The sequence below is a fragment of the Zootoca vivipara genome, chromosome 6 (assembly GCF_965207765.1).
Source record: "Zootoca vivipara chromosome 6, rZooViv2.hap1.1, whole genome shotgun sequence".
Classification (NCBI taxonomy): Eukaryota; Metazoa; Chordata; class Lepidosauria; order Squamata; family Lacertidae; genus Zootoca; species Zootoca vivipara.
The window spans coordinates 77226413-77240425 of NC_142589.1; the positions used below are offsets into that span (position 1 = coordinate 77226413).

General features: G+C 49.2%; 1 protein-coding gene across 1 annotated transcript in view; it reads left to right on the plus strand.

The window, feature by feature from the left end:
• Window positions 1-1472: 1472 nt before the first annotated feature.
• SLC1A5 (solute carrier family 1 member 5) overlaps window positions 1473-14013 on the plus strand; it is a 36431-nt gene continuing 23890 nt past the window's right edge. The window contains exon 1 of the mRNA XM_035119549.3: window positions 1473-2420. Coding sequence (XP_034975440.3) covers window positions 1891-2420 — 530 coding nt within the window. The 5' untranslated portion in view covers window positions 1473-1890. The remainder of the gene's footprint in view (window positions 2421-14013) is intronic.

Genomic DNA, 14013 nt, shown 5'->3' on the forward strand with positions numbered 1-14013 from the left:
CTCTGCCTCCAAAAGCTTACAATCCAAATTTCACCAAAAGGCAGGGAGAGAGAGGCAAAGGGCAACACTGCCTGTCGTTTCTGCAGAAACCGAGGAAGAAGGGCTGGATGAAAATGTTGCAATGTAGGAGGAGAACAGCAAGCATAGCCTGCCCTGGAGCATTGAAGTCGGGCTCCTGCATTGCAACAAAGGCACTGCCATGGGGCTGCTCTTTCCTTTGCTGTCTCAGAGGTAAAGCAAGACGTTCTAGGCCATCCTGTGGGAGGAGGCCTGCCCACGTCAGCGCTGACCTTCTGGAAAACTCAACAGGGGAAGTTTGAGAAGGGAGAATGTATTGTAGCCAATAAACTCTTTGCTGCTTCACCAGTTTTGTTCAGATTGCATTTTAAGGAGCGGGATTAAGGGTTTTAGGACCCACTTCTTACAGGGTATCTGGCTGCTTTGGGACTACAATTCCCATCATTCCTGACCGCTGGCACTGATGCCTATTCCACAGCTTCGCTCTGCCCTGGGGATCCCACCCAGGGTCACTTCATCCTCGTGGCCTCTCTCTTACGCCAGACTGTCTGGCTCTCCTCTAACTTCAGCAGGGTTTGGTTCAGCTTGTGTGACCAGCAGTCAGGGGAGATGGGAGTTGTACTTCACAAAATCTGGTATTGCCTCTAGACTTTCAATAATTTCTGTGAACCGCTTTTCCAACTCGCTGGAAAATCAGTATACAAAATCCTTGCTATGATATTGTTTTTATTTATTACATTTATATCCTGTCCACAATGGTTACTAGTCATGACAGCTATGCATCACACCCCTGAATACAAGTCGCTGCGAACTACAAGTGAGGAAGTGTTAGTGTTGCACTCAGGTCCTGCTTACGGGTTTCGGACACACATCTGGTTGGCTGCTGTGAAACGGGATGCTGCACTAGGCAGGTTTTTGGCCTGATCCAAAATGGCTGCCCTTATGCTAAATGTGCAACTGATAAACCTGTCCTTGGACAGGGAGCTTCCCTCACCCTTTGAATAATATGTTTGTAGAAATGTTGTTGTTCGCATTAATGACTTTCTGGTATGCGGGGTGGGTTGGCCAGGTAGTTAATTTAGTTAGCCTAAGTTAATTAACTGAGAGCTCCGGGGAGGGGCCTCCTTTTTGAGCAGTCTAACCGTCGGCTGAGGCAACATCCCTGAGGTAAAAAGAAGCCCAAAAGGCCTGTTGGGCGGGAAACCTCGTCAGAGGCTCATTGGGCCGCCCATCCCCATCAATCCCCGCCCATTTCCCCCCTCCTGAAGAACATTACGTCAAAGAGACCACGCCCCCTTCCCCTGCCGCCGGTAGGGAACACTTTATATCGATCGCGCCCCGCCCTTCATGACGTACATCCCCTTCAGCCAATCAGGTGCCGAATTCCAGGAGCCACCGCCCATGTCCCCGCCCAGGCACCGTGCAGAAGAGGCGTGTCCTCCTCCCCGAAAAGAGAAGAGCCGCATGGGCACTCCCCCGGCATTTCCCGCGTGGCGGAGAGCGGAGCCGGGTCCGTTCAGCGGGGGATCAGGACGGCCACGTGGAAATCGGAGCCGGCAGCGGTTTAAAGGAATTTCCCTGGGGAGGAGACTGAAGCAGCAGCAGCACAAGGAATTCATCGGATCACGCTTGGCCACCTGAGCTGGCCAAGGGAACCCCCCACCTCGTTCCGCGTGGCGCTTATTCCATTGTGCACCAAATCGCATCTTGATTTTGGGAGGACTTTTTCGTTCACTCGTGGGAACTTCATCCGAGGCTGCAGCTTCTTTCTTAAGAAATTCCTTATTTGGTGCATTTTACCAGATCTCTCTCCAATCCACCCATTTCCGCCGCCCCCCTCTTCTTCTTTTTTGTGCTTTTAATTGCTCCGCGATGGCGGCGGAGAAATTCTCCGGAGCCTCCAACGGGAGTATCGGGGCTCCGGCGCACGCTGGGGTGGAGGTCCCCGAGGGCGGCAAGAGCAGCCTGGGCGCGTCCCGGCTGCGGGGCTGCCTGCGGGCCAACCTGCTGGTGCTGCTGACCGTGGCCGGCGTGGTGGCCGGCGTGGTGGTGGGGCTCGGGGTGCGGCAGCTGCCCGGCGGCGGGCTGAGTCGCGTGGACATCCTGCTCTTCTCCTTCCCCGGGGAGCTGCTGCTGCGCTTGCTGAAGATGATCATCTTGCCCCTGGTGGTCTGCAGCCTGGTGGCGGGCGCGGCCAGCCTGGACCCGGCTGCCTTGGGGCGCTTGGGCGGCTGGGCGATGCTCTTCTTCCTGCTCACCACCCTGCTGGCGTCGTCCATCGGCGTCGTCCTCGCCTTCATCATCAAGCCCGGAGAGGGGGCGTCGGCCCCCAAGCTCTTCGGCGACGAGGCGGCGGTGCCCGAGGCCAAGCAAGTGGTCGACTCCTTCCTCGATCTCATCAGGTGAGTGGGGAAGCTCCCACCACGGGCGGGGGGTGGGTGGTTCGGGTTTCTGAAGGCGTCGCATGCTCAGAGGCACTCTTGAAATCGTAGAGGTGGAAGGGACCCCGTATAGCTTGCACTGCATTTTATACTTTGTACAATTGCACATTTCAGGAAACCAAAAGAGTAATGTAACTCTGGAAAGGAGCAATTAATTTAAAGGGAATATCGCCTGTAGGCAGCGATATATAAGGATTGGAAACCCAGTGTGAGGAACGGGAGAGCGCTTCACCATAGGCACTCTTGTTTGTCCATTATTGGTGCTGTTGCCCACCCTCCAGGAGGAACGCCACCAAGGCTGAACCCTGGGGTAAAGCCACACGTGGCAGGAGCAGTTAACTGCATTTTAATGTGACGTGGTTCAGTTCTGCCACCTAGGCGGATCCTCCTGAGAAAGCCATGCCCCATGGGTAGTGTATTCTGAAAGCTGGTACAGTAGTTGTGGTTGCTTTGCAGGCTGACCAGCATGTGTATATCAAAGGGTTTTTTTAGGCCTTTGCACATTAATCACTAGCCATAAAATCTTGACCATATTCCTGTGGAGTAGCTCATGGGATGGTGTGTCATGTGAGGACAAACATTGCCTCTCCCTTCTCGCATTTTCTTGGATCTGTTTATTCCACCCTCCCTGTCACGCATGCCTTTATGAGCTGGAATATAATCCAGTGTAAGAGGATCGCATTTCTCCCAACCAACCAAAAAGCCTCCCCTGCCCCCTCCAGAGAACCAGAGAAAAGGGCCGAAATGTCTCAGTCCAGGCTAAAATACGCCCTTCCAGAAGGCCATTGGTCACAGGGTGTAGAGTCTTCTCCCCCCCTCCACCGATGGGGGTACAGAATGTTCTAAGATGGTCATCCTGCTCCCTCATGGTTTTTTCCCCCCCGCTCTCTTCCTGGCAGTTTTTGAAATAATGTCATCCTTCCTGACGAAAATGGAAATTTCGGACGGGTGCAGGAGTGGGAGGCCTGGAATGTGCTGAGATTAGGGTGGCGTCTGCATCTTCTTGCTGAATCCAGGGTGGTTGTGGTGGGCCAGCCAGCCTTCTCTGGGCGGTGTGAAAAACACTTGGCAGGGCAGAGAGGGCCGTGGCAAAGTTGCAGAGGGATGCGGAGACCTTGTGCCAGCCTTCTCTTCCCCTCATGCGCTGCATATGTTTTCATCTACAACTCCCTTTGAGGCCCCAACCAGCACAGAGAGTAGTAGTCCAAAACATCTAGAGTAACAACAGCTTAAGAGACGGCTGGTACACGGTTTTATTGGGTGGCAGAAAACATCTCTTTATACACAATAGGCTGGCAGCCCCACTTGGAAAAGGAACTTGAAAGTATCAAATCGCCATTTCTGATTACGGCCACTTCGGCAAAACTGGATGGTGGTGCTGTACCCCATTCTTAATCTTTTAGCATACGGTTCTCCTGTTAGAAAGAAACTCAGATATATAAGCTTAGGTGCCTTAGACCAAGGTTACAGTCACCAGAATGGAATGTCTAGCTGCCATTTTTGGGTGGCTCTTGAGTCTTATTTTTCAAAGGAAAGCCAGACTGCGGTTGATTCTCAGTTAAACATCTGGCTAGATCAGAAGACGACCTTGAGCTAGGTTAAGACCTTTGAGAACTTAAAAGAAGAAAAGTCACTTGATCCCGAGACCGTCTACGTATATATTGGCCTATTCCTGATCTCTTTTTCCTAATAGTGACTGCTCCTGCTCAGGCTGCAGAGGAAAAGCATTCTGGTTCCCTGGGCATGTGCCTCCAGATGGTGAAGATGTCAGGCGCTGTCCTGGCATCCAGGCATCTTCACTTGGTCACAAGTAGTTGAAAGCCAGGTGCAAAATGCACCTGGTTGAAAAGTCCTATGTCTCCATCACTGCTGCTCATCTGCAGGTCAAGAGAGCTGGTGGACTGAAGAGGCCATGACCCAGAGCATGCCAGGTTTGTACTGAGTACCTTGCGGGGTTAGCCCAAAGATCCATTGACTGGTTAAATGCCTCCTAGGAGTAATAGCAATCACCCAAAAGCCTTTCCCTCTTGGGCTCATCCTGCCGAAGCTTTTATTGAAAATGCTTCCCCCCACCTCCCATGGTGCCCAGTGCTAGTTGTGCTGCTGGTTGCTGTGGCAACCACGCAACACTCATTTCCGCAGGTTTAATGATAGCTGTGCAAAGATAATACGAGACTGTAATCTAATCTACGGGTCCTCTAGACAGATTTCCTCCTGTGGCAGAGGGGGTGAGCATCTACTGGGATGCTTGCCGACATTAACACTCACCTGGCAGATTGAAACCTGGCAGGTAGCTGTGGCATGTCCAAGGCCTCTGCCAAATGGGCTGGCTTTTGGTTGCAGAAGGATTTGACAACAACAAAAAACCCTGGTGTCACCATCTCAGATAGAAAGTTATGAGAACCACCTTCTTTTTCTTTATCCGACCTGGATCTTGGAAGCACTGGAACATCTTGTCCGTGCATAAAACAGATTTATTTGTTATCTTATATTCTTTATTGAAAGATAAAAGAATACATAATTACATGCAGACAGGGTAAGAAAGAAGAAAGGGAGAAAAGAAACGGTAGGAAACAAAACAGAACAGTAACAAATGTATAAATTACAAGAAAGTGTTATTGTAACTACCCAGACCATAACCTAATAACAGATATATATATTTTGCTACAGAGTACTTAAGAACTTGTGTAGAGACCCCTGTTCCCAGCCCAGCCTACCAGCTGGAACTGGTACCCCATGTGATGCATGCACAATAGATGGCCCAATGTTTTGTGATCATGTTTGCCTCGCACTGTTGCAACCTTTGGGCACATGCCACGGCAAAGCACTTGCCCGGGTGCTGTGCCCCTGAGACACAAAGTTCCAAGGAGCTGGGGAAAGCTAAGAAATAGCAAGAACCAGTTCCCCCACTTCCTCTGCCCAGACACATGCTCCCAGTCCTGGATCTGTTGCAAGACCTTTTTTCCGCATAGCTTGGAGCTGTGGGTGCCACGTAGAGATAATTTCTACCCTCTCCTAGATGGGAATCTTTAATTTCAGGGCTGGCTAGGTTTTAACATCCCCCCCCGGGGGGGGGGAACTATAGAAGCCTTTTTATACACCTGCCCATTACCAAATTTGTATTCTGGTAACCCTTGCCCCCTACTTTCTTCCACCTCTCCCCCCCCCCAAACCCCCTCTGTGTTTGTAACAACAACCACAAACTAGACTGTTGCAGGAGAACGTGGATTGGTTGAATTGCCTTCCTTAACCTCCAGGATAATGGGATTTCAGCTCATTTTCTACAACTGTTGGCCCTTTGGGCAGGGGCAGATGGGAGCTGTAGTCCAAAACATCTGGAAGGCACAAAAGCGTTAGCAGGGTGATCCTACAGCATCGAGCTGTTGCCTCCGCAAGCAGTGTCTTAATGCCGAAGAGAGAAAATCGGGAGCCCCCTAATAAAATTGTACCTTGGCTACCAGTTAACCTTGGTTGCACCTCTTCAGGGTCTCAAACACAGAGGCATTTCACAGCTCCCACATATAACCAGTGTTAGAAATTAGGCAGACACGTTTTTGCGACTGGCGCAGGTCCCATTGCGACCACGTGGAGGTCTCTGGATGCCGGACTGGCGACTGGGGAAAGCCAAACGTCCCTTAGAAAAGGATCTGAAACATTTCCCTTGAAGCTTGAATGTGTTTTGTTCTGGATGTTTGACTTGACTGTGCTGTAAGTCTCTTCGAGACCTGTTCTTTACACTATAAAGCAGCATACAAACGGGGTTAAGAATAAGAATAAATTCCATTGTTTTTTAAAAATGAAGGGCTCCCAGACGTTTCGTTGTGGTGACTGTAACCTAGGTTTAAGGTGCCGTTTCCAACACTGCATATGATACATGGTAGCTCTGCTTTTGCCAACTTGGTGCCCTCTGGGTATTACAAGTCCCATCAATTGGAGTCGAGCAGAATTTGGAGGGCACCAGGTTGAGGATGGCTGGGTGGGAGCTCAACAGCCTTCTTTACTGTGTGTGCTTCTCTCCCCCCCCCAAGCTAAAAAAAAAATTGCACTATGTAATCCATTTCTGATGCTCTAGCAAGCACAAGCCTTGAATGGGGGGGGGGAGTTCCCCTGTTTTTATCAAGCTACCTGGCATTACACACAATTGGGGTAGCTTCCTCTCCCTGCCTAGGTGGAGTCTATCTACCTTTGCTCACCTTTGCAGAGTCAAAGATGTGACCCATGTCCAGCTTTTCCTGTTTGGACCATTTCCAGTTGAAGGAGTGACGATCTCATAAAGAGGGTTGCCCTGCCCGCTTGCAAATAGACTATTGACTTCACCTTGCCTTAAGACCAGAGAGGTCATGCAGTTTCCATTGTTATATTGGCCACAATCTGATTAGTGTGTCCACCCTCCGAAACAGCTGCTTGCATCACCCCGGTAATAAGCCCAGAAAAACAGTTTTGTTCAGAATTTTGCCAAAGCTCTGCTCCCCGTTTCTTTTTGTAATATGTTTGTAAAAATTAATTCCCCCCCCCAACATTTTCACAGCAAATAGTTTCATAAATTGACTTCCTACCCCCACTTCAACAGTGTTCTTACTCAAACCATTTCTAAACTATATCTTTATTACACAAAGTTTCTCTATTACAGTTGTTTTGTCATTTTGCTTCCGTTGCTTCTATCTCCTACCCTGACTGCGATTTCGTTTGACTATAGTATTTTTTAAAAAATAGTCCAAGAAAGGCCATCATTCTTCTGCGAAATGTTCATAATTTTGATCTCTTAATTTTGCCATCAGCTTTGCCATTTCTGCATAGTCCCTGCTGTTTCTGAGCTCGAAGGCTGCAGCTCTTTCAAAATAACTTGCCGCCATCAAATTTGGAAACTTGTCCTGTAAGAGCCCCGATAACAGTCGTACCTTGGTTTTTGAACAGCTTAGCTCTCGAACGTTTTGGCTTCCAAACGCCACAAACCTGGAAGTGACTGTTCTGGTTTGCGAATTATTTTTGGAAGCTGTACGTCCGGTGAGGCTTCCGAATGGCTGCAGGAGCTTCCTGCAGTGAATCAGAAGCCGCACTTTGGTTTCCAAATGTTTTGGAAGTCGGAACGGATTTCCGGAACGGATTCTGTTCGACTTCCAAGGTACGACTGTTGCATCAGAAGCAGCGGAGGGTATTGTGGTGCTTCGAAGTGAATTTATTATGGTACAAGCTTACCACTTAATCAGAGATGCATGGAGTTAAATTTCTGCAAAGAAAGTTACTTTGGCCTTGGGTTCACTTTTGGTCTAAGCTGGTGATGAAGTAGAATAATATAATTGTCACTTGTGCTTTTGATAAGCCTGAGCTCCAGGAGAGCTAAACGCTTCACTATACGAGGCAGAGATGGGAGGGAGAGCTTTATTAATGCTGACATTGAGCTTGAGCCAGGTTAGTCCTCTGCCTCTGCCACTCTGGGGGAACAAAGAGGGTGTCTTTCAGGTTGACCTCAATCTGGGGCTCCCCGTTTGTGGGTGGAGGCATATTGACTGATTACTGCTGTGGGTGGAAATCCAGTTTTCCGTTGTGACCTACCAGAACCTGGGGTAATGCTGAGCGACTCTGAATCGAGCCATTGTGGACAGATGGAGTAAGCTGGCAGCGGTGATGTAAAGACCCGGCTGTCGGCCTCTGGCTGCAGAGAAACAGGAGCTTTCCGGGGGCAGAGAAGACCACTCAGCGAAAGGGGTGGGTTTTGCCAGGCATTCCTGGGAGCAGGAATGCTTTTGGAAGATCCTAACACAGCCTAGGGACGTGGGTGGTGCTGTGGTCTAAACCACTGAGCCTAGGGCCTGCCAATCAGAATGTTGGCGGTTCGAATCCCCGCGATGGGGTGAGCTCCCGTTGCTCGGTCCCAGCTCTTGCCAACCTAGCAGCTCAAAAGCACGTCAAAGTGCAAGTAGATAAATAGGTACTGCTCCAAGCGGGAAGGTAAATGGTGTTTCCGTGGGCTGCTCTGGTTCGCCAGAAGCGGCTTTGTCATGCTGACCACATGACCTGAAAGCTGTACGCCGGCTCCCTCGGCCAATAATGCGAGATGAGCACCGCAACCCCAGAGTTGGTCACAACTGGACCTAATGGTCAGGGGTCCCTTTACCTTTAACACAGCCTAGTGCCCTCTGGCACAGCTGGCTGAGAACGATGGGAGTCGTACCCCAAAACATCTGCAGAGCAACAGGGTGGTGAAGACTGTGCTAGAACTCTCTTTCCCCCCATGTCTGGAAGGGTCATGGTTTTAGGGTTTATTTGTTTTTGGGTTGTTTTTTTTTTGCATACAATAAAAATATCAGAAAATGGAAAACACACACTGGTTTAAGAATTGCTGAGTCACCACACAACAAAAGTTGCTGGGTCACGCTCAAAGGAAAGATAAGTTTAAAAAGATAAGTTTTTGGTTGCTGTTCTCTGATTCCAGAGAACTGGAGCTGCAAATCTCCCGGAAAACTATACTGTTACACCCAAATTTGGCGAACAATGCTGTGCCTCCCAAGTCAGAACCAGAGCATTGGTTTATCTTGCTTATGCTGACTGGCAGCTTTTCCCCTCTCCATCCTTACATGGAAATAGCACAGACTGACCTTGGGACCTTTTTGCATTTAATTTCTGTGCTCTCCCACTGAGCTCTGGGAGTTCCCTTGAGAGGCATGTCCCACTGCTTTTCTTGCACAACAGCCTTGAACTTGCAACCTTCAGTGGCTCTGAGCAGCCGGCCGGCCTCCAGCTGGCGAATTGTGCCTCCATTTTCCATTTGGGAGGCAAGCAGCAAACTCTCTTCCTGAACCAGGAAATTGGATTGAACTGGAGGGTATTTGGGGATGAAGGGAGCAGCAGGCGAGTCTGAGGCTGGGTGCTGCTGGTGCTCAAGCCGTGGTTTATCTGTTGCATTTGAATTTCACTAGATTTTTGAAAACCCCAACTTTGCCGGGTTAGGTCAGCCTCCATTGGATTGGCCGAGTCATTTTCTTCCTGAGCTTACGCACCCCCGGCTCTTCTCATTCAGTAGAGCACGAGGCTGTCAATCTCAGGGTTGTGGGTTCGACCCCCCGGATTGGGCAAAAAAGTTCTGCATTGCAGGGGGTTGGTCTAGATCAGGCATCCCCAAACTGCGGCCCTCCAGATGTTTTGGCTTACAACTCCCATGATCCCTAGCTAACAGGACCAGTGGTTGGGGAAGATGGGAATTGTAGTCCAAAACATCTGGAGGGCCGAAGTTTGGGGATGCCTGGTCTAGATGATCGTTGTGGTTCCTTCCAACTCTGCAATTCTATGTTTATCTTACCCATAACAGCCATAGTGGCCCATTCAGAGAAGCAGTCAGGAGATGGCCATGTAGTCATTGAAGGACAAGCTGTTCCATTTCTTAGAATCGTGAGATTCGGCTGGCCTTCTGCGAGCACGGTAATAAATCTGAAGTCCTTTGCCTACGGTGTTTTGGTTTTTTTAAGACAAATGGCAAATGGTTCTTGAGAATACCACGAGAATTCAAGAAAGGCAGAATGGTCCATTTCTCTCTCGTGGTTCACAATGTGTTATCACCCCTCATTTCTCTCCTTCCTCCTCCTCCCAAAAAAATTGGTTTTCCAGCCCATCAGGCTCTTTTTAAAGCAGACTGGCAGAGAACACGTTGCTGAACTTCTCTCTGCTTCTTTCCAAGCAGGCTGTTCACTACCACGGGATCCTTGCGGTGGCAATGATTTTCACACACCCATCGGGGCGCCGAGTCAGAAGCGCCTGTAGTTCATGAGTCGCATGGAATCTTGAGTCATAAGAGCTGACATTTAAACGTCTGCCATTAGAGGGAAGGTGCTTTGAAAAAAGGTGGGAGAGAGGAGCTCATTCTGAAAGCTTTTATGCAGGGGGCTTCCAGCAATTTGACTGCTCATAATGGAACTCGGGCACTGTCATGGTTGGAAGGAGAGACAGTTTGCAACGATGCTTTTTGGAGTAGGTGCAGTTATTTTTGTACACAGTCTGTTTCTTTGACTCGGTTCGTTCTGAAAGGGGGTGGGGCAAGGATGGTTTTGTCCTCCCAAATCTGATGCAACATGCGTCGGGTATTGAGTTTCCTTGCTGATGTCGTGAGGTTGGAGGTTTTTTGTGTCCACCCCCCCCCCCTAAAAAGGCTATATAACAGTTCATTTAGGCTAAAAAGATGACTTATTTCTGGGCTGAGAGCAAAAGGAAAATTCCAAATTCCTGGGAATTTGGGGTGGGTGGAAATCCTCAAGAGCCCCGGGTGGCATTCAGCCAAGTTTTACTATGTATTGAAATGAATGGGCCTAACTTAGTCATGCTCATGAATTTAAATGTCTACTCTGAGTAAAACTTAGTTGAACACACACCCTATTTTTTAGATCGGGGGTCCAAAATCCTGGGAGCCCCAGGCGGACATGTATAAGTCTAAGAAACTTACATGTGCACCACAGTATGCATTCGTACCTTGGAAGTCAAACTCCTTGCCAGTCAAATGTTTTGGCTCCCAGACTTTGCAAACCTGGAAGTGATTGTTGCGGTTTGCGAATGTTCTTTGGAACCCGAACGTCTGTCGCGTGATTGGCTGCAGGAGCTTCCTGCAGCCAATCGGAAGCCGCGCCTTGGTTCCTGAACGTTTTGGAAGTCGAACGGACTTCCAGAAGGGATTCCGAGGTATCACTGTACCCTTTGCACAGAAGAAAACCTGGTGGGGCTTAGACATTGCCCCTCCCCCCCGGAAATAAAAAAAAAGGCAAAACCCTTACACTGCCCCTCCTGTTGTAAAAGGAGATAGGAACCCTAAAACATTTAGGATAAAAACCACCTCCCAGTTATAAGAAAATTAACAGGGGGGCGGGGAACAGAGGCCTTGACAGACATTGGGGGGCTGGGTGGACCCCAGTTTTACAGTATGGCTATGACATTTATTCGTGGATTGAAAGGGGTTTGACTAGATGATCCTTGGGATCCCTTCCACCTCTGATTCTATGGTCTAAACCAGCGGATCTTAAATGAGCCTTGTACTGAGGACTGCTGCTCTGTTGCTGTGGTGTCTTTGGGTTCCCGAGCTTTCTAAAATGATAGTCATTATATGGAGGGGTGCTTGGAAGGTTTTGGAATTCAAACCTTCCTGCTGTTTGTGCGTTGTAGCCACAATTTAACAAAGATGTACTTGTTCTGGGCTGGGGCGGGAGGTGATTTTGAAGAGGATGTGCCCGGAGTTTCTTAGAAGCTGCCTCAGACGTTGCTGGCTTTATGCAGGCATAGGTAAAGGGACCCCTGACCATTAGGTCCAGTTGTGACCGACTCTGGGGTTGCGCGCTCATCTCGCATTATTGGCCGAGGGAGCCGGCGTATAGCTTCCAGGTCATGTGGCCAGCATGACAAAGCCACTTCTGGCAAACCAGAGCAGCACATGGAAACGCCGTTTACCTTCCCGCTGTAGCGGTTCCTATTTATCTACTTGCATTTTAACGTGCTTTCGAACTGCTAGGTTGGCAGGAGCTGGGACCAAGCAACGGGAGCTCACCCCGTCACAGGGATTCGAACTGCCGACTTTCTGATCAGGAAGCCCTAGGCTCAGTGGTTTAACCACAGCGCCACACCACTGTCAAACGCAAACCGCTTTAAATTGTGGATCCCCATGTCGGTTGATCACCAGCCTTCGGCCACGGTTCAGAATGTGGAATGGGTGAGATTCAAGAGGATATAAAAAGCACAGAAAGGGGGCAGAGAAGGTGGCGCTACTTTAAATCGGCTTTCTTCAACCTGGTGCCCTCCAAACGTTTCGAACTGCCTTCCCACCAGTCCTAGTCAGCAAGGCCAATAGTCCAGGATGATGGGGTTTGTAGCCTAAAACATCTGGGAGGCATGTGGAAAGGTTAATGGAGGCATTGGGAGCAATAATTTGGAAGACTTAGGCCGGAGCAAGTGGAGTCGGAGAGTCTCTGTAGGTAGAAATCCCAAGCTGCAAGAAGCTATACTACATGCTAGTTTTATCCTCTTCCCTAAAGCTATAAGGGTGATAACCGAGAAGGAGAAAAGAAGCTCAGGAGATGGCTGGAAGAGGAAATGGGAGACTTCATTCCAGCACCTTACGGACAGGGTAAATAGCTGCTCCGTTATAATAACAGACAACGCTTCAGATACGATTGTGCCTTTCGGAAAGAGATAAGAGACTCAATCCTTCATTCAATAATGAGCAACTGTGCAGGGCAGGGCCGTTACCTGCCTTTCTCAAACCTGACATACCTGCAAGTAGAAAATAGCCTGGTTGGTGTCTTGAGTTTCCGAAGAAGAATGTCTCATAAGTTGGAGGCATGAGATAAAAGGGAGGGACGAGTCGGGAAGTTCAAATTCCTTTAGGCGGTGGCTCAGATTCACTGTAAGAGAGGTTCAGATGAAATCTCCATGTGGGTCGTATCCAGCTATGTTAGACATATGTACATATATCAGTGTTTGAAATTAGCCGGGCGCCAGTCGCATTTTGCCTGGTTGCAGTCAGCTGGTGTGCTGGGCACTGAGGCAGCAAAAGATACCACATGATCTGGTATCCAGTTTCTTCCCTTTTGTGTTTCTCAGTAATATCCCCTCCCCACCCCACCCCCCACTAAAATGAAATTTTAAAAAGCCATCCTATCACAGGATGCTTCTGTCAAGTGCTTTGCTGGAGCTGCGATATTTTACCCTGGCATCTTTGCAGCATTCAGGAAATGTAATGTTCAACGGCGCAGTTCTCTACGTAATTTTTTTGATTCTCCTAGCTTCTAGTGTTGCACCCATGTCTTCCAAGCATGAAGCAGAAACAGATGACAGTCCATCACACTTTCAGTTCCCAAGGTTCAGCCTCTCCTTCTCAGGAACATCTCTCCCTGAAACATGCCCACATTTCTCTGGAGGCCAAGCTGAGGAGAGATTGCAGGGCCTTCTGCGTTTTTAGATGGGGCAGCCATTTTGTGTCATGCAGCGGCCCCCTCCCCAAATGGCGGCCATTTTGCAACTTCCTCAAAGTCCCAAATGCTCCCACCCCCCCACCCCCCAAATGGTTGGTGGACCCTGGGAAGGGCTGCTCCTCCCTCGCGACAAATTTGGAAGGGTGCGGGAGTGAAAAAGTCTGCTGAAAGCGGGATTGTTGGCACTGGGAAAGAGCAGTGAGGGAAAGCAAAGAGATCTGGCGAAGAAGGAAATTGGGGTGGGGGAGAGAAAAGGAGACGCTTAAAAGCTTGAAAGAAACTGCCACAGCCATCTGACATTATGGCGTAACCAACCTAGTTGACTTGGGTATCCAATAAATTTGTCTGCCCCAGTAGCCAGTCACTGTTTCCCAGCCTGGCCTACCTTGCACGGTTGTTGTAGGCCGGCTGATTGTTTAATTTATGCTAATATTGCTCAATTATGGGTTAATTTGCTTAAATTTGTGAATGATCCACTTTTATGCTCCTCAAATCTCGAGTGATGGCTGCCCAGCTCTTCTTACGCAGCAAAAAGTTCTCCTCACGTAGCAAAAAGCTCTGAACCACCATTGCATCTGGCGTCCCAAAAGACAGCTAAATAGCCTTCAGTT